The 21,221-nt window shown below is 38.9% G+C and overlaps 1 protein-coding gene and 1 non-coding gene across 2 annotated transcripts; both read left to right on the top strand.

The window, feature by feature from the left end:
- The first annotated feature begins 6,513 nt into the window (after positions 1-6,513).
- Positions 6,514-6,585, top strand: Trnag-ucc (transfer RNA glycine (anticodon UCC)). The gene has a single exon. It is a non-coding gene; the product is annotated as a tRNA-Gly (tRNA).
- A 1,415-nt stretch (positions 6,586-8,000) lies between these two features.
- LOC141905378 (retinal homeobox protein Rx1-like) lies at positions 8,001-15,759 on the top strand. The gene is made up of 3 exons (XM_074794221.1): positions 8,001-8,316; positions 14,273-14,493; positions 15,373-15,759. Exons 1-3 carry the CDS (start codon positions 8,001-8,003, stop codon positions 15,757-15,759), a joined length of 924 nt encoding a protein of 307 aa, XP_074650322.1.
- Positions 15,760-21,221: the final 5,462 nt, after the last annotated feature.

Raw genomic sequence — 21,221 nt, 5'->3', positions numbered from 1 at the left:
ATACAAAAGGATTTGATCGCCAGGTGGTGCTCGGAACTGGTTCTCATTTTGTAATTTCTAGCCCCGGTGATGTAGTTGGCAGAAAACCCGTTAGCGCTGCTTTGTAGCTATATTTACGATCTATCTCCTTTCAGGTCTGGTCGACACATTTCCGATTATTACACATCGTGCCGCGCAGCCAGAGATCTTGTCTGATAATGTGTCCTCGTGGAAGTAACTGCGTCACCATTAATTGGCTACTTCAAAACTAATCTTGATGTAGATTACGGCTACGTTGTACGTCTAACTGCTCTGCCAATATTGGATCTTTATCAGAATATAATGTTTTCATTAGCTTCCCATAAACGCCATAACCGACTTGCTGTTGTCAAGTAGTTTACCCATTACCGTATTTAACAATCAATTATAAGCAAGATTTTAACTGATTAGCGCGTTACACACAGACTACACTTGAAATTCTTGCGTTGTCATTTTAAGGTATAGAATGGCATCATATTGATGATAAATGGGAGAAAATTGCCATTTTCACCAGTTCTCTGAGTTAAGAAACTTATAGGATAAAAATGAGAAGCACCTTGCCACTTGATGGTGTGAAATTCAAGAATGACGCCAATAGATACTTCCGGTAAAAATGATGAAGTATGGCTACTGCGATCATAATCAACCAATATTCAAATAGAACGACCGAGATATATTTTTTCATCGAAAACTCAATCATGAGATTACCATAGCGATGATGGCGGTAGGCGTTCGGTGTTGCGGGTGAAATTTTTCAATTTCTCATTTCTAATTGCGCGCATTAACCGAGTTACGCTAATAATCCGCACGAAAATTCCAATTACGACGTCAAACGAAGGTTCGGCAATAATTTATTTATAAACACCTGTTCAAAAAACAAACGACGCTAATCGCATGACTATCGATCGTTCATCATCGCTCGTAGCGCCGTAATTACGACGGGTGCCTGAAAAACAAGGAACGAACGAAAATCAATACGGAGGAGAATTTGTTATGTTTGGTATTTAATGAAACCTGATTAGTTATGTGTACTTTAGACAGGTGTTGCCGCTGAACATCACGAAATAAAATTCGCCTCGCGTGCTGCACGTTGCACCAAGGTGGATTCTGTATTCATTCTAAGCGGGATCGTTAAAATTCTATTACAGCAAAACAATTGATATTTGGATCTTTATGATTGCATTATATTGCCGCATTTCAAATAGGTTTCAACGCAACTTTTCATTCGATAAATTTTTGATCAGTCGCAAGGATAATCGGAAACCAGTACTGGGTCAATTAAACATTTCCCCTATATATTGAGAAATTAGATTGCAAGATTAACCAGTCGAACTCTTGCCATTAGTCTCGTTTTTTACCGAGATCATTGGTCTTCGTGAAATGTCAGTTTCTTACGAAGTTATCGGTGAAAAGTAAGATGAGTCATAGCAGTGTTATTCGTAGTCAGTGCTGAGTCGTTACTTCCAATCAGGTATATTCAAGTAAACATACGGTTATCTGGGCGTCCCCAGCAATTTTCAAGGTGTCAAATTTCTGTTTTAAAGGCCCATATCCACAGATTTCAACGTAGCAACCAACCTAGGCCATAGTCTAATTGATATTTAATATGTGCATATATTAAAATCTAAATAGTTGTCTTAGATCAATGGAAACATTGCTTCATTTACGAAATATTTTCCCTATCTGAAAATGGCTCTATGGTCTAAAAAGGTGGGTCGTTCGCTTGGTTATCGATATGAAATAAGTTCATAAAGATATGATGACAAGTTACCCTTAACAATCGAAACTTCGCATCTCAGACCGTGTGTTTGGTGACAGGTTACAGAAAAAAAAGTTTCTTATAACTGTGAATAGAATACGTGTGAATAGACCATAAATAAATAACGGCCAAAAATTCTACATTAGTCTCGATTCTATTTGCTGAATTTATTTCCAATATTTTACGACCACCGTTGATGATGTGGTATTTTCTCGCCGCGGGCTCGAGTCGAACTAATCTGGCGAATTTGTCGCTGATATGAATCAGTAAGCGTATTATTATCGCAGACGATATTATTTCTGCTGACAAGATAATCACCGCTGCCTCGAGGATCTCCCTACTGGCGACACCTGGTGATAATATCTCGAACCGATACTACATATTGCATAAATAACATCGATATATATATATCATAGGGCCGCGTTTAGAGCCATGTATAGTTAGGCTTCAAGTCTCTATTAAGGATGAGTTGGGTCTAACTGAATTCTATCAATTGCTGGTAATTTTGAATTTCCGTCCATTGTCCGCTGTCTATTACGTGAGATTTAGATCCCCGTTTCAGCGAAATTTCCCGAATTTCCAGTGTCTCCATTTCGCAAAACCCGGTCGTCAATACGATTCTAATGAAGGTAGTTCTCAACGTTTCATTCATCTGTGTATCCTCGATGCGTGTGTTCATTGTAAAAGCTCCAATTTTCTCGACAATTTCTTTACGACTAGACCACTTCAACGAGACTCGCTAGCACCAAAAGTCGCCTATCTTCGCCGAAACTGGCAAATTGGATTCTAATTTACCGTACAGTCCAATCAAACACCAATTTCCAAGCAATTCCCTCAATTACTCAATATAGATCGTCTTTGAGTTGGGCGAAATTGCGTTATCGCTACAAACGAGTCGAAATACAAGGCTTTATAGCCGTGTATTTAATCATTTATTCTATTATCCGAGCGTTTGAGTTCGCTACGATGATTTGATAACGAGGCAAATGAAACAATCCAATTTGGCGGGAAATCGATAAGCTTTTGCCGCCGCGCTGAGCAGACGAGAAGAGACAGCGTAGAGAAATTGTTTGATGGAGATTTGATGGTCTACTCGGTGTCAATCGAGATGAGTTTAAGGCGAGAAATAAACGCGATGATAGAGAACCTTGAAATCGTAGATACTAGAATATGTATACGTTTTATTTACGAATCAATTTACCGAGAGAAGTCGAAGGAATAAAATGCTGGATAACTGGTGAAGTTAGAAGATAACTTTTATAAACCAAAGGCCCAAAAGCCCACATATTCTCGCAATTCATGACAATTCTTCACACAAGTTGCAATATATTGCTATAGTTTTTCTGCGTTGTTCGAACTACGTATAGTTCGAATTATTGGGGTAAAAATGAAGCTGGACAATTTTATACATATTTCATTTACGAATTAATCTACAATGACAAGGAAATACAAGATATTGTAAATTAAGACACTGGACAACTGGCGAAGTTTAGATATAACTTATGACCTTAAAAGCCGAAACGTTCATACACATTCATTTTCACCAGCCTTTACATTGAATACAGACCCTATTCAACTTGATGCACAGATAAATGAAATGATTGAATCTGTAAATATCAATTTACCATTTTCAGTTATTTTCTTCTGTCGCTGGACACACCCATCTGATCTGATCCCGTTGAGTCGGTGATATTTATGATTCAGTTCACGGTGGTTCTTTTCTTTATGCATGTATGAAAAGGCAGATGTGAATCGGACGCTCCTACGATAACGATACGAGACACAAACGGTACCCATCACCAAATAATGTTTTCTATTTGCCAAAGTATTGTTAACTACTGCATCAAATATCTCTTTCATTTGAATATCCATTTGTTACTTGTGAATGGAAAAAGCAGCTATTCGCGTATTTCAACGAATATGGCGTTATTTTGATAGCGAATTAAGAGTAAGGAAATACCAACTATTTGTTTCGGTATTTAAAGACGAAAGTTTAGCGTCAATATATCGTTTCATTGTTGATAATTCGCCAAAAGTTTGTGGCGCCAGAGTTTCTTTAAACCAGCAAACCGGTATAAAAAGTCTATCCCTCCCTAGTAATTATCGGGCCGTCGAAATTTATTCGCTTACAGAAAACTCGTTTTTGCTAAGCCAGTGTAATTTCGTTGGAGCTAATTTCAGTTTCTATTGAAAATAAAGATTTAATCGAACGATATTCACGATTCGTTAGTCACGAGAAAATGCGGGATGTCACTCGAACAAGGCATTAGTTTAGAATAACCGTCGGCGTTATACACGCTAAATCTAATTCATTTGAGGAGCGCGCCGCGAGAGCTTATACACCAGCGACATCTATGAAAAGGCTCCGGAACTATATTCTTATCAATTTACGGCAAAATATACACTGCAGCTACCCGCTAATTACTACTCACTCAGATATTTACCAATTAAATTTGTTTCCCACTGTATATGTACCCCTCGTCACTAGTTTTACCATCTCACCTGACGATGATCTCTAGTGAGAGTTCGAAACGTCGGGAAATTTGATTTTAACGCTTGACAAATGCGATTCGTTTTTAATCATTTGAATTTTGTTTATAGTGGGTTTTAAACTGATTACGATACGATCGTTTGACAAAATCATATTGCTTGCATTGATTTAATGAACAGAAGCAATCATTCGTACTGACTAGTCTCTGTAAATCTTCCATATCTGGGCCCAGTTTCATAGACTGGGTATCAAAGTTATCCCTAGGGGTAAATCCTCAATCTGGGTGACAACCACCATAGTAACAATGAGAAACCATGGTTATAACGGACAAATTTCAAAATGTTCCCAGGGACTATTTTTCTTCCACATCTATGAAACCCAGCCCTGATGTTTACGTCAGTCGACAACCAAACAAAAATGTGCTCATGTGACGTATCCATCCAACACCTACATGTTCCTTAATTGGAAATCGGGTCGAGAATACTAAAAAAGCTCAAGTTGACAAAGGTTAAAGAAATAACGGCCTATATTTTTACAACCGAAAAATGGACGAACGCCCGATGAATGTTTCGACTATATTTTTTTCAGTAAGATAATACTAAACTTGTAGGTGGGATAATGAAAACGCGGAGGCAACACGCTGCGCTTCACAAATAAGTTTCATTGTGGAAATCTGTTATTCTCGAATAAAACACGTACGTAGATTTCACGAGTGTGATTGTGTCGTCGTAGCCTATACCCCTAGAATGCTATAGCTTCTTGAAACCTATAAACATAGCTCCGGGCCAGGTTTTCTCATTTCATATCGTTATAACCTTTGTAAAGAATCTGTCAATTTTTAGATTAATAAATTCGGTGAAGCGCCTCCGGGGATTTCCGTGATACAATATTTTGCTGGTCGTTTCTTGAGAGTAGACTTTTATCCTCTTATTGGCGCCAATTTAGTTGGTAATCTGTCTCTAGAGGCTCGGGCTTTTTTGACGAATGAATAACGACGAATTCTGTAAATGGTGGCATATTTGTAGATTTAAGTTGAACTAAAATTCCGACAACAACTAATGTTCAAATAATGAGCTATTCGGCCACCATGAGCGATTCAGAGTATTCGGCACATCTAGAAGATACGGTAGTCACGCTCTTGAGAGAGAATTTCCCAATTAAATAAAAATGATCATACGGTATGAGGTTTTCATTTGATATCGTAGGCGTGTTCGCGGAGGAGACATGTTATCACATATTTTGTATAATTCTTAGTATCGTGAAATTCCCAGTTGGAATTTTGTTTCGCGACCACAAGAGGATTTTACGCAATTTCAACGACATCGATGATAGAGTTTGCAGTGTGTATATTATGCATTACCCGTAGTATAATCGGTGGTCACCCGTCGTGTGGTCTGGGATATTCGCTTCTAGCCACTGACGCTAACCAAACCGTGAAACCTAAATCATTTCTTGCAAACAAATTAATGAATTAATTTATTCACCTGCTGGGTTCGGTCTCGTGGGGACAGTTTTTGAAGTAAATATATATCTTATAATGACTGACGACGTGGTGCGTACTGTAATTTCACCTGACAGTATTAATCACATAATTACAGACCGAGTCCGGTAGATATTTGTGGAAATGACGACTCATGAACCTCACATGTTGTTTTCGTGTGGCGATCTTTCAACTAAAATCAAAATCAACTACTGGAACAAATGTCGAAAACGAAAGGTTTTCCCGAGAACACTCTTTGCCCAGTTTTGAGTAAAGGTTTGACTCGGGGTTTACTCATTGAAAATAGAGTAAATCTAACTCTAAATCGGATCTGTTGAACTGGAACCAGGTGCCAGTTGCACGGTCGTGACTTAAGTCCAAAAGTGGTCTTAAATCTTAAGACTGGTCTTAAGTTGCTAGATTGGCTATAGAACTAAGTTGGTCTTAAATCTAAGTCATTACTATGCAACCGGCCCCAGGTCTCTATCTGTGGGTAGATATTTCATTCAATACTTAATCATTGAAAAAAGAACTAATTTCGAGTCTCGAGTAAAACGTAACCAACAGATTATATCAAACCAAGTTTCGACTGAGAAATCCTCCGAACGGTACGCGGTCATAAAAACCATCATATCAAATTGAACACGATGGTTTTAAAGTTCGCTCAAGAACTCAAATATTCCCGCGTGATTGGCCTTTCGTGTAAGAGCGCGACGTATAGCTCCATAAAATCTGATCTGTCAAACACAGTCAGCGCGACAACTGGCGTTCGTGGTGTAAAGGTTAGCATCGTTGCCTTCCAAGCAATGGATCCGGGTTCGATTCCCGGCGAACGCACAGATTTTTACCGCTTGAAATGAGGGTCGACTTCCTCAGAATTGCTTTGACCAATATTTTGATGACATTGTCAGATTTTCACTCAGTATCTATGATGAGAAAAATCGATCTGTAAATAGAATATCTTTCGTATCAACACTGCATAATGCAAAAGAATCGTTACGCGGTTTTAACGATATTTGAAGGCACAATGGTGTGGTTGAATTTATTTTTTAACTTTCAATTAGGCACATCGTATCTGTCGCACTTTAACGACTATTGATTGACAGTTTACACCGACAGAGAAACAGTTGAATATTGTCGTAGTTCCATCGCTAACTCGTACAAAAGACTGGTCTGCGCCGTGCACGAACCAAATAATTAGTCGCCAATTAGAACGCGACAAGACCGAGATAGAAAATGGTGGAGACCATCGCTTCGTTACAATACTGAACCGTAATTAAATCGACAGTAGCGCAAATTATTTGAAAAGAAAGACTGGATTCGATGTTATCTTCAACGCGACGCTTTTAGGGAAGTATTCATTCGCGCACTTTATCTCGTTCGACTATCTCGCCCAGCCTGTCCAAGTGATATTGTGGACACCCAAGTATTATCTGCGCTGTCATATGAATTTACCTATCAGTTTTCATATACCCAGACTCCGCACCCAACCACCACAATAGCAATGTGTCCATATTGCATTTGCTTTTGAAAAGATCCTTTAATGGACTCAAAATGTCCATGTGTTCGCTGATCAAAAAACTAAATCCTACGGATTTTTCTTACTTTCGATTAGTTTGGTAAATTCAACTTTTCTGAACAAACTAAACGTGAAGTTAAGCGATTTTCAGGGAGTAAATTGTTGGTAAGGTCACAAATAGATAGAAGCCATGGTGTACGGATAATCAGTGATTCAAATCGACTACAATCATTTCTAATATTGGGCGATGTTTGGCTTTAAACATTAATGGTATTAGCGACCCACGACATACCCAGCTATTGTCTACGGTTAACTATACCGAGTTGCTTGTTCTATTCAGTTACAGTTTGCCCCATTAGGCATTTAATATGTTTCTTATTGCGAGTTCTTTAATGCAAACCAACTCACGCTTATGAGCCCATCAAGTAACGGCGGTATAACGAGCTTATTGGTCGGCGAGCGCCCGCCGGTCCCGCCCCTCTCGTTACCTGAGCTTACCGGCAAATAGCCGTTCTTATTGTGTATATAAACCATGTTAACTATCGCCACTGACGTATGGGAAACTACTTCAAGTGATTTTCAAGAGGTTTGCAGCTACTTCAGATTAATTTTTGCCGATTTATCAGTGAATACTGCGACGGAAATTTGGTGGTGATCTTTGCTGAACTTCACGCGTAGAACGTATAACAGGTAGAAATAGTGGATTTTGTACGGATTTTCAGTGTAAGTGACAATGCATTGCGACTCGGGAAATAGCTCTGATACGAGGTGTAACTACAATAATGAACCGACAAAATCTGGACCGAGCTTTCAGGAAACGAACACTTCCGGCGGTGGAGGGGGTAAAACTAGTCCCTCGCATTCGATCGATGTTATACTCGGACTCAAAGACAGATTAGGCTCGAACCCCGGAATATCGCCAGTTGTTCAACGCCAGGAACCAATGCGTCTAGAAGAAGAAATCTCCGAGCAGAAATGGAAACAAATGCAGGCGTCACCGAAGACAAGATACAGGAGTGGTAGCCCCAGTGCAGGAGACCCAAATATATGTAAGTATCGCTGTCCAAACAACGTTTGTTCATGTTTTGAACCCTAATTTCTTTGAAAACAAAATACCCCGAAAACCTTCTTGTCATTCTCGCATTCAATGGGTTTTAGTTTGTTAGAAATACTTTTACTGAAGAGGCTCAAATTCCATTGATGAAAACAGAAGCATAACCATGACTACGATTCACGGGTAGACATGGTTTCTGCTCTAAAGAAAAAACTATCCAGTCCTCGGTCGCCCTGTTTAACAGTGGTCCTGGTTATCAGACCATTGCATCGTCGAAACAAATTAATCGGTGTTACGGCTAAAAATCCTGAGGACCTGAAAATTGGTTGTCAACCTTTGTGATTTCACCCGCATCCACGCCCCAGACACAGAACTCATTTGACAGAATGAATTCACAGCTTACATTCTCTTTAATTCCTTTCCGAAACCTGATCTACTGCAACAGAAATAACGGAAATTTATTGATATTTAATCGCCTGATATCATAATTTGATCTGTAAAACCACCAAGCAATTCGACACAATGAATTAGATTTTAATCTACTAGACACAAGACGACACACGTGGCACACAGACGATGTATGTTTCACGACTGGGCAGCAGAAATTAGCTATCACGAATATCAAAATTGGAAAAAATGCAGAATAAACCAACTCTATGATGAAATAAAAGGAAGCTATGTATAAATGATAGTTATAAGCAGAATAGCATTTGCAGAGATGAGATTTGTAACGGTAGCAGAATGAGAATTGATTTTGGCACTCGAGTCATTCAATTTTGAATAACACGAATTTCTTGGATTCAAAGTTCAAAAGAGACTGGCATGGGTATATCCAGTATATATGCATCGTATTCGACATATTTTACCATCTCGATTTGATGTTTCGGAATTGTCAATATATGTTGTGTCGTTATTGCTCCGATAATCAATTAGGACGTACGGTTATTAATTATTTAACCAATCGTTTTCGATTTAAGAGCTCGCACTGACTGTTTATAGTCGTTCATGCGAATTAAAACGACCAAGGCTAATCATTAGAAACTGTAGATTCTCACAAGCGTCCAATTAATGTCGTATACATTACTTATTGTTCGTTACAATTAACTAATTCATTTATTAAACACTGTCTTTCGCTGACTATAGTGGGAATAGCTACATGTACTAAAGTAACTTGGGGGAAGTTGGACTAGAGAATGAATCTTAGACTCCGAACCGTTCTAGAGTTCATGAATGAACCTTGCGGAAGACCGGTTAAAAAAGTCTCTGTATATTCTACGAATCTTTCATACGAAGAACTATTTCTAACTTAAAGTGATCATCCCTTAGTTGCAGATAACAAACGATGTTCATAATCATTGATTTAATCTAGTACGTATTTCAGGGAGGTGGCATTTCATCAAGTTTTATTAGTATAGTACACAATAGATTTATTTTATTCATCACATGTATACAAACTGGAAAATGATCTTACACAATTTACCATCAGTCAAAAAAAACCGGCGGAACAAAGCATGCAAATTCAAAAAGTCATACGTATATTCAAACATTCTACTTTTAGAATATTTCTATGAAAAAGGCATCCTGATTTTTATTTCGATTTTGCGAACTGTTTGCGAGGAGTATGGATTTGGAACGGATGGGTTGTCTGTGATTATCTGATTGAGAGTTTCTCCTATAGACCCTCTTAGGGTCTCTAAACTATGCTCTATATCGCCAATGCATGATATATTGAAAAAGTGAGAACGATCGTATTTTATATAGATTCAGCTCTTATTCGTTCGCTTTGAGAAACGAAAAAAAATCTGAATTCACTTCACGACAATCAACCTAAAAATACCCCTTGAAAATGTTTATGGATCAGTTTATCTTGTGTCATCTCGACGAGGCGTGGTTTTTCACCATTCGTATACGTTGTGTTCTGATCTTCTGGAACAAATGGAAAAAGGTTTTTAATCTTTGTCTTCGTCGAGTTTCAAAAATCGAATCGTTTGCTTTCATGGCCCATTATACATACACACGGACGTAATATCAATACGCTTTTTAGCGCGCATTCAAATCAATTACCTTTCAGAGCGGACAACTGAACCAAAACTTTTACAATTCATTTAATCTTAAAACACCCCTTAATGCAATATCGATTTAGCACCTTTTGAAAATTAAATTCACCATTTAACGTTTTAAGTCATCGCAATTTTCAACGGAAACTCCCATTAGCGGCTGAAAGTCCATATATCTACATTGAAGAGTACCTATCCCGCTGTCTTATCAACATTTCAAAAACTGACTAAACAAACTTTGAATTGAAAGACATAACATGAAAATACTCTTCGCGAATTTCCTGGCGCGGTATGTATGGTGAGGGTGTTTCAAGTTTCGAAAGTATCAATCCAAAAATTAGGTGCATATTATAAAGAGATGAATGTATTTATGCATTTTTGGTGTTGTTTGCTCAGAGCAAAAACCCGTTGGCCACCTGCCTCCGGGGTACGACATGCATAACGCCTGTCAAACAGTTTCTTATTTACGTCTCTGGAGACAAAACGTCTATGATATTTCATGTCGAATATAAATCGGCACCACTCTGCACAGGTAAAAACGTGTGTCTTTAACGCCCCAAGTTAACAAACAATAACTTAACGTTTAAACGACAGTTTAAGTGCTTGAAAGGTTTATTTTAAACGCGTGCATCGCGAATGATATAGCGACATTCAATCAAATGATTTTCGCATTTGATAAAATCAATTCCACAAAGCGATTAAAGCTTTTAAGTGCAGTAGATATACATATATTCGGAAGTGTTCTGCCACTAAGATGATATATTGAAAGTGTGCACAAATCATTTGACTAATAAAAAGAATAGATAAAAGATATTTTTCCCGAAGGCTGTAGCAGAAGCAGGTGATGGCGATGGGAAACTTACAATGGGAAATTCGGACAATAACTGACGAAAGAAAGCAAACAGAAATCTGGTCAGTTCCCGCGATCCCGCTCTGTTTGCGCGAGTTGATCCGGTGCATTATTACCAATAATCTCATTTGTGGCAATTGATTCTCGTAGATTTGCCGCTCTATAGGGCGCAAAGCGTTCTTTTTCCAGCGAAATACGCGTATTATTTGCCTCGACACGCCTCTCCAATTAAAATTTGATCAATATACGAAATTTAATTACAACCCGAACTGTTCGACACTGTTAACTTCTCAACATGGGATCACATGACCGCAGGAATTATGTTCTGTGATTGGCTACCTGCAGAGATTGACCAATGGCGCAGCGCCCTGGTGAACTTCCGGTATTGTTGTTGTTTTCAATGTCGAGGCCAATTATGAGAACGTATTGAACTGATTCTAATTTCATTTTCGCGACCAAATAAACACAATTCGACAAAATGATCCCACGTGCAGATTTGCGGAAAAGCAGATATCCTCAACATGCAGATATATTTCATAGAAAGATTCGATTCATCTTTATCTTTTGATTTCGCTATCATTCTGTCCGCAGAAAAGTTCTATTATGTATGAATTATTTCTCATTTTCCTATTCGAAGACCAACTCGAAAAACACGAACTAACGGACGAGATGTTCTTAGCCGTGCAGAAATCTGCATGTCATTGCGTTTTATGCTTCAATATCAATACCTTCGTTTTCGCAAAATAGAAGACAGCTTTCTATTTTCGCATCGACAGGCAGATAATCTTTTTTCATCAAGACAACCGTCCTCGAGTTTTCTATCGCATGGTCTGGTCAGCAGTAAGCTAAATTTGCAATTGAGACAATGTTCTTTAATTCGCTTTATTTTCCACTTCAGATAGAATTGTTTGGAAAAACCAATTAAGCCTCAGCGGGCAGCGATACTCGCTGGCTCTCACCTCGTTGATTGAAGTACATCAGATATAATCGAGTCTTTTGATACCGCTGATGAGACTGTTTTGTTTCGAGTGGACCTGATTATCTCACCCGCCTGCCCCATTGCCCCAACAGATGGCTACGCAGTGAACCTCTTTCACTGTTCGCAATAGAACGGAGACTGAAGAGGCCCCGACGACTGAATCTGAGAGCCCTGCTCCAGGAACCGCCAGTGAAAGCAGCAGCTAGCTAGCCTAGCTTTTCTGCTTCGGTAATTAGCTACTGGGCCATTTACGAATCACCTCCCTACAATTAAACTTAAGCGATTTGCCCCCCGCCTGTTGCCACAAATTAATTTATTTCTGACACTTAACACAAAACCTGAAAACAGCGCTCGTAAAAAGGAACCAATTCAATGACAATCACCACACCCGTCCCTCGCCTCCGGGGTAGTTAGACTACCCCCGAAAATCCGCTCGCATCTCTCTATTCAGTCGTGGAATCGCGCTCAATTTAACAACACCACTAGGTTGCTTTTTAATTTGCACGGCGAAGAATAGCATTTTGTATTATGAGTTTTCCACAAAAAGCGCGTCCGCCGATTATTCAGGTTGATAGGTCATAGCGTAGAAATCCGACAGCGATATTTCACAGGAGATCCTTAATGGACCGCGGGGTACTTGTTTTTCCGCGGCCTAAAAAATGAAACGGGTCCTCAGCGATGACAACGAAGTACCCAGCGTGTATCCAACTGCCGCTCGCTTCACCACAATACAAGCACATATCAATACAAATGTTTTTTGTGAAAATGGCGAATAAGGCTCTGAAAATCGCAATCGTACTTTGCAGGAGGGCACCTCGTTTCAAACACTGCTCTTTCTTTCGGCAAAACATGTCGTTAGTTTTTGCATTTGAATTTCATATAGTCGTTTGATATACGATGGGCCACGCTTTGTTTGACGAGCAATAAAAGGACGAATGTGCAATGCATGGCCACCTCCAACAGTTTTTCTTGAAAGAGTCTTGTTCATACACACCACGGACAGCGTCATTAATAAACTATCTAATTTATTTTGGTTTTTAAGAATGTATTTTTATTGTCGAATCGATCAATAAACACATCATAAAGAGTTTGTCAATGAGATCACATGAGGTACTCGAAAGAAATTTTCCGACGAGAGATGGACTCTTTTTTCAACCTCACGAGGATGAGGACACATAGAGGACTTCTCACTTTTAAGCCACTTAAGGTCATCCCACTCGATGAGTCTTCAGAGAACGACTTGTCTCTTCTCTGATTCTGCGAAACAACAAAAACCCATCAACTAAATTCCGGATCTAAAAAGGCAAATCCCGCGGGAGCTCGCGTCCATTTGGTTTGATTAAATCATCCCCGCATTAGATGTTGATAAAATGAAATCGCGAATTAATAAGTAAAACACATTTGTCAGTTTGACAGAACGTCTTCGTAGATCCCCGGGGGGTCATGACACGAGATATTAGCGTTCACGATCAGAAAACCCAACAAATATGATTCACAAATCATCAAGGTTGCCGCATTAAACACCTCGACACCTCATTAACTGGTAACGACAGAAGCAAAGCCGCTTAAACGCTGCAGCGCATACTGTCATACTAGCGACCTGTTCAAATCTAAGACGGATGACGGTTGCAGTTTAGGAGCGAGGAGGACCGTAATAACGTAATGGACTCAGTGCGCGGTAAAGTAATTTACCGAAGAAGATTACCATAAATGCTTTATTGTGCCTGAAATGCGCTACGGTAATACCGTAAGGGGATTCGTTTTATTTGCGCTGACTTATGACCGATGAATCCCGAATGAAACGAGTAAAATCGGATCTATGTCGATTTCTCAATTCTCTATTTCACCACGAAAGTCACGGAGGTCGGAACTGTACTGGTCAATTTCGCAGTTTTTGTTTAGAAAGTCCTCGTACCTTAAACCATGGACTCAAACATGTGTTTCAGAGACCGCATTTAAGCTAATGTGCTCTTCCAATAATATCCCATGTATGATAAGACCATGTTGTACTTTGCCCAAATCTATAAATCTAATCACTGATTTTTTATCTATTCTTTCATTACAGATGAGAAAGATCGCGAAAGCGACCATTCCGATTGCTCATTAACGAATAACTCGAACACAACCGATCAACAACAGAAGAAAAAACATCGCCGAAATCGGACAACATTTACCACGTATCAACTACACGAGTTGGAACGAGCTTTTGAGAAATCTCACTATCCAGACGTGTACAGTCGAGAAGAGCTAGCGAACAAAGTTCAGTTGCCAGAAGTGAGAGTACAGGTAAGACGAATCAAGATTCTAATTTCGGGCTAATCACCCTCCACTGGAGTTTGAGAATTGCACAGGAATATTAGAACTCCACGAGAGTAGTACGAGAATCTGTTATCATTATTATTATTAGGCTTGGAACCGTGGTTTTCAGCGTGTCGTCTGAATTTAAGTTAATTTTAATTTTCCAACAGAAAAGAACCCATTCACGAACCCACACGCTGCGTTCTTTGTTAGAGAACAGATGCATCTCTTCAACACTGGCCGTAAAAGTACAACGAACATGATTTAAAATTGTCGCCATTGAAACCCGGTTACAATTTACTGATCTTATCCGCGTTCTGTGAAGCTGCAATCATTTTGGTTAGCGCCAAATTGTCTTTAATCTTTCATCCATTTGTTGCCGCCTCGCCTAATTATCCCGAGAGTCAAAATTGATTCCGGGTACACTCTACAGTTTTGTAGTCGATGCTTTTATTCGTAATGAAAAGACGGGCGCCCATTAACGGGCCTGAATTGACGGGTTAACGGAGATAATTTCGGAGATCATTTGTCGGTAATTGTCGGCTTTATTGAACGCCATGTCTTCTGCGTATAAAGGTCACGACTATGACACCTGGCAGTACAACGACTCGTGAAGGGATGGAACTTATTCGGTTGAATTGTGCACCAAAGCGTGATCATTTAATGAAATTCCCCCGAGCGATGATCGTCTTAAAACTCAACTCATCATCATTATCCACTTATTGTTGAATCCACAAATAAAGATACTTCAAACATCGGATCCCAATATTGATGTAATACATGACTTCATCTTCAGGTTTTTGAAATGGAGTTTAAGAATCTTCTTTGAAAAGATTTTTCAAGCGTCAAATTCTTTTTATCTTGTAGGTTTGGTTTCAAAATCGTCGGGCAAAATGGCGCCGACAGGAGAAAATGGAATGCAGTTCGTTGAAAATAAACGAGAACTTTCCGATGGGTGTGTTGTCACCTCGTTGTGCGACTAGTAACGGTTTAACCGGGGCCTTACCGTTAGACCCGTGGATGACGTCACCGATCATAAGCACTGCAGCCCATCCGTCAATTCCAGCATTCTTCTCACCCGGTACATATCCCCCCTACATCGCGGCAGGCGGACTCGGATCACTCCCGTCGCCGAATTCGATCAAATTCGATGAACACGATCCCCGTAACACGAGTATAGCGGCTTTACGAATCAAAGCGAAAGAGCATATAGATCATTTCCAACGATTCTTCCCCGGACAGACTTTATCGTAACTAATTCAACAGTATTCTGTAAAAACGGGACAATGTGCTATAAGACGTTTCGAAAAGAGTATCGTGAAATGGAGCGTGAACCAAACTGCGTGAAAACCATCAAAAACCTTCAATGTGAAACCTCAACCAGCTAAAGAGCTCAAGTGGCACTTGAATGATTATTTCTAAGTTGGGAAGGCAAGGGACTTCGGTTGCTAAGAAAGGTGCTTTTGAATGATGCGTATATGTATAAGGTATTCCACAGTTTTTCAAACTGGAATCTTCGAGCAATTTATCGTTGACTAGCTCCCAAGGTCCTAGGTGGAAAATAACGGATTTCAGCTACATGTTTCTATTGTGAAATATGACATGATTTCACATATTTGTATTCCACACATTTATATCGTTAGTGCAATAATGCACAGTTTCTACTAGTCTTCTGTTCACTGAAATATTGAAAATATGTGAAATAGGATTCTCGTATGACACGTAAAAAGTATCATCGAATTTTTACAAATTTTCCTGAATTTTTCCTCAAACATGTTTGTTTAAAGAGGCATTTACGGTGTTACAAATGTTCTTTGTTTGGAGCATCACCCTGAGTGGTGCCAAATTCAAACATAATCGATAGAACAAGGATAGATCTTAATAAGATTGAGAGAAAGCCCATCTCTTACATTTCCCATTTCATCTATATGAAGCAGTAAAAATCATCATCTCATAGTCAGTCACATCATCGTTCACTGCGTCACCATAAATATATAACATTATGTAGTAATTTATGTTAGATTACGATAATATCATGTATGTATTATATACGAAATTACGAAAAAAGCTTTATATTCATTCAAAGAGTATTTCCGTTATGAAAGAAAAACCATTGACGAATAAAGACGAATTGATGTAATTATATATAAGCATTTGTGCATTTTATTTTCTGAACTTAACAGCTCTGTAAAAGAAAAATTCTGGTATCGCTGTGAAAAGGGCTATGTCTAAATATACACATAAAAAGGGTGACAAATCTCATCATACAAAATTAAGTAAGCTAATATCTACATCACCGAATGGCTTTTGGCAAGAAAAAGCCCGAAGTCTGTCCTCGGGCACCACACCAAAGATGGCACATTAGAACCATTTATACATGAGAATTAGATGCATAAAGTGTCATTATTACGTCATTATTTGATAATTTTACGAGGTTTGATAGATAACGGAAGTCATTAGCTATCCGTGTGGAGCGATCAACTACGGTAAACTTGTTTTTAAAGTGTCCTGCCCCGAAGGCCTGAGGTATTACTCCAGGGCTTGTCTATAATAATAGGCCCAGTCAATAGCGATGTTATGTTATTATATCACCCATCCTTGAAATAGTCAACTTAAAACAGCTTCTGATTTATAAATTACTTTACTATATAGACAAATGATGATCTGCACGGTAAGTATTTTGACGATGACCGAAAATTCACAAAAGAACGGAATTACAGTAAACTACATAACGAAATACCAGTCCACGTTCCAACTTTGACTTCCGTGACACTAAATATTCCCATCCATGGCCAGAAATCATTTACGATCACGCTATGCGAAACGGATGAAGTATTGTCAAATTGTATATGTATATCCGCGCACACGTCAACCAGTTCACCAAATTAATTGGCCAATCGCTACTGATTTTTATTGTAACTCTAACAGACGCAGTATCGAAGACTGTTTAATTGAATTCCGGCTGCACAAAATCGCATCCTCTCGAGGCCTACAATTGGCTTAATTAGCCATGAAACGTCGTTGATTTGACTCTGAATTTCCATTTGTTTTGCGTCGATTCAATGGGAATCGAGCGTCTTCATTAATTTCTACTGCGCCGCACCAGTTACAGATGAGTGTATGGGAATATAATTGTCTGACAATGACCGACTATCATGGCCGATAATTTCCTAAATCATTCCTGATCGGATTCGCCATTTAGGCTCAATCAAAGACAAATTGCCACATTCATCAGTTAATCTCCACCAAGAGGGAGAAACTCACGGTCGATAAATGGTGACTTTGTCGAACACGGCTTACCGTAATCGGCTCAGTATTTCGAGTACGGTTCGAAAGCAATCCACTCTCGTTACTGGTTATTGTGTAAAGTCTTTATAGCTTTTATTCCTCACCATCTGTACCAGGAGATGAGAGAATCGTTCGCACGACCGACTGGAAACCAGGCCAATCGAGAAGGAGATGACGTGAGAGAAAATGCGTTTCTCGGCCTCCGTTGAAGCACTCAAGACATTTCAATTAGATTTCCGAATTGTCAGTGCCAGACAAAGGTCAGGTACAAATTAACGGACTTTGCTAAGGGACCACGACTATCATTCAATGTTGCCTCAGCCGAGCTTTCCACTCAAAGAAATTACGTCGTGGGGATAGTTCTCTTCGAAAAAGGCGACAGAATGGTGACCAAAAGTAAACATTTCTACACCAAACATGTAAATTCATCCTTTACAAGAAAAAGTGTATTCAAGCAGTGATTCGCGGATTCGTAATACATATACCCCAATACGCATTTTTAAGGAGAACAAAATGTGATTCCTCTATATCAGTATCTAGAATGTGGTAGCTCATAACTCTATACGTGACAACACAGTTATCACAGTTATCAAATTATTCTATTATGTACACTTTTATGAGCTATAGTTTCGTATTATGATTTATTATTTGTGATTTCTTTTCATCTCGAATACGACAATTTGGTCGGGTTCATCGAACCATCATTATCCACGGTTAATGAGTCTTTTTTCTCTCTTGCCGATCGTTATTGTTTACGATGTATTCTGCGCGCGATTCCTAATCCGCCACTCGAGATGTTAACCGGGCAGAAAACGCAACCAGCTGTGGAGCCCTTCACAAACAGGGCCTCTAGGAATATTTAACGAGCCCATAATGAGATTTTACAAATTTCGACGGACCCGCAAAGATCTCTAACTGGGCGTTTAATTGAATAATCGTTTGGTTTCTTCGTAAGCGGTTTACGAATATAATCCCTTTTCGGCAATACACGTCAATCTACATTGAATGGATAATGTACGCATCGGGCGAAGAAATAGGAACTTATTATAAAAATTCGTGTTGAATGTTCTTCTTGCTAATACAAGTAGTGTATTCCAGTGATTTAATTTGTTTTCTCCATTATTCGTTCGTCTGCTGGCAATGAGAGCGATCTCGTATTGTATAGAAAACATGTTTTTGAATTATATCCATTCAAAGAAATACGGATTTAAGTACAATCGATTTCATTAAAAGTAATCGAGGTAAATAGCTCGACAGGTTTGACCCCGTCCTTGTAAAATGCGACATGTGTATGATATATCTTCTTATGCGTTGATGTCCCTATCATTCCCTGCGCCCTCGATCCGAAAAGAATGTCCATTTTACAAATGCAAAATTCACGTCACGTTCACGGTTTGTAAATTTCACTCTATCCATCTCGACCCGTAAAGGGCGAGTCAGTACAATAAAGAGTTTATTTTTTCACCGTGTAAACCTGAAACATTCAACTCGCTCTGTCTGATTAAGGTAACCTCTAAAGGACGTCCATAAATCATGCTTTGCAAGTGCCGTTTTTGTTTTAATTGATAAAACGCTGTGCCCGCGTTATAACGATTACGCACAAAATCAAAAATCCTACATTATAACATTAGGATTAAGTCAAAACTTCGGAAATAAACCATTAACTAAAGAAAACATGTTTTGACTTTAGTTTCTCTTCGTGAGTATGATATTTTCTATATCATAGTTTTAACGTTCCACGCATTTTCCTTCTGTTTCTTTACGATGCATTACGCGCTGTTTTAGCCTATTATCGGTTATAATTTTCTGCCTGACGTATTTGTCAACTTGATTCACGTCTCGGCAACAACGAAATTGATGCCCGAAATACGGCTGATGTACATAACGGCAAATTGAATTTGTTAGCTCAATCTGCTACACGCTGATCAAGTTGTTTTCGCCCGCGTTCATTTCGCCCAATGGCGATGCATGATTTCAGTCACGCGACGTAATACGCACAGAATGATAAGATACAGTCAAAGATCATGATGTATATATACGAAATATTTCCAGCAAAATGTGTGCAGAAATATTCGACGAAATATAATTTTGAATCTAAACCAACTTAGATTTAGTGTCGTTGAACATCTCTGACATATTGAGTCATAAATGAATACTTTATGAACAAGAATTTCAGTGTACATTCTTTGTTTGCCAGAAATATACCTACACTTCAAATATGTTTCCTAGCTCCAAGAGGGTGATAAACACGTCGACCAATTTGCCTTTAACATAGCCAGATATAATTAAATCATTTTCCTATTAATCGACCCGCAAATCATATTACCAAAGCGCGATCCTATTAGTGGACTTTTTTGCGAACCCAAAGTGCCTTTATTGGGTCTAAATGCCCTCTTAGAACTTCAGACAAGATTGGCTGATGGGCGATGACAGTTCCGACCTGCCAGGTTCACCAGGAATACCAGTTATAGCTGATAGCGCAGCAATCTTCTCGTTATCTCATTATATAAGCCATAACTTCGCTTTTTGCCGTTGTTCTCCTGGGAATTTAAGATGTTACAACGAATGTGAGCCGTCAGCTACGTATTAACATACATATTATCTAATTTGTCGCTTTTCGGGAGAATGCCGTCGACTCCAATGCATTTTACTAGCTAACTGTCAAAGGAAATAGATGTTGCAACGTGTAACAAAACTCAATCAAAGAAACCTTATAGAAACCTGTGTCGCTGTAAGAGAGGGTGAGTAGTGTGGTTGACTATTTCCATTCAGACACACGCGTAGATCTTGCGACTTCGAAGCCTAAATGTCTTGGACTGAACCTATCCCTTACTCGCGGTAATCATTAGATTGCACCGATCAAACCATTTTCGTAATCGATTTTTCCTTTTTCATATACCGGTAATTTCATTTCGTTATGCTTTATCAACAAATAGCATTCTTCTTTCGTTAACACCCGTTGATTGGACCAAAATAGCTTTTTGTCGACAATTTAGAGGGAGCCAAATGACGGACGCCTGATTTGTTACATCTATTCGACTTTAAATCCTTATTATCGAGTCGACAATCAATTAGTTTCAGATCGAAATTAAATCGGCCTCTCAGTCCTAACAGAATAATCCCTTTAGTAGACAGATGAGAGCGCCGATTTAATTCTGAGAGGTTGATGTCGGGCTGAAACATGACAGTTATCGGTCACACAGTTGCTCAAACTCTTACAGATTAAACATGAAAAGACATATAAGAGGGGGTTTATTGGAAATTCGTCTGAATGGATAATTCATTAGAAAAGGAGGGACATCCCGGCAATCTTATACGTTTTTCCCTTCTTTTTAATGATGAAAAAATAAAGTCAAAAATGTTTCCTTTGAGCTAAAAGTTTATTCAATTGAACGTTTCGACTTTATGCTGAAAGTCAAATTCAGAAT

The sequence above is a fragment of the Tubulanus polymorphus genome, chromosome 5 (assembly GCF_964204645.1).
Source record: "Tubulanus polymorphus chromosome 5, tnTubPoly1.2, whole genome shotgun sequence".
In the NCBI taxonomy this organism is placed as follows: Eukaryota; Metazoa; Nemertea; class Palaeonemertea; order Tubulaniformes; family Tubulanidae; genus Tubulanus; species Tubulanus polymorphus.
The sequence above is the reverse complement of the archived record's forward strand: the minus strand, read 5'-3'. Positions and strand labels throughout refer to the sequence as shown.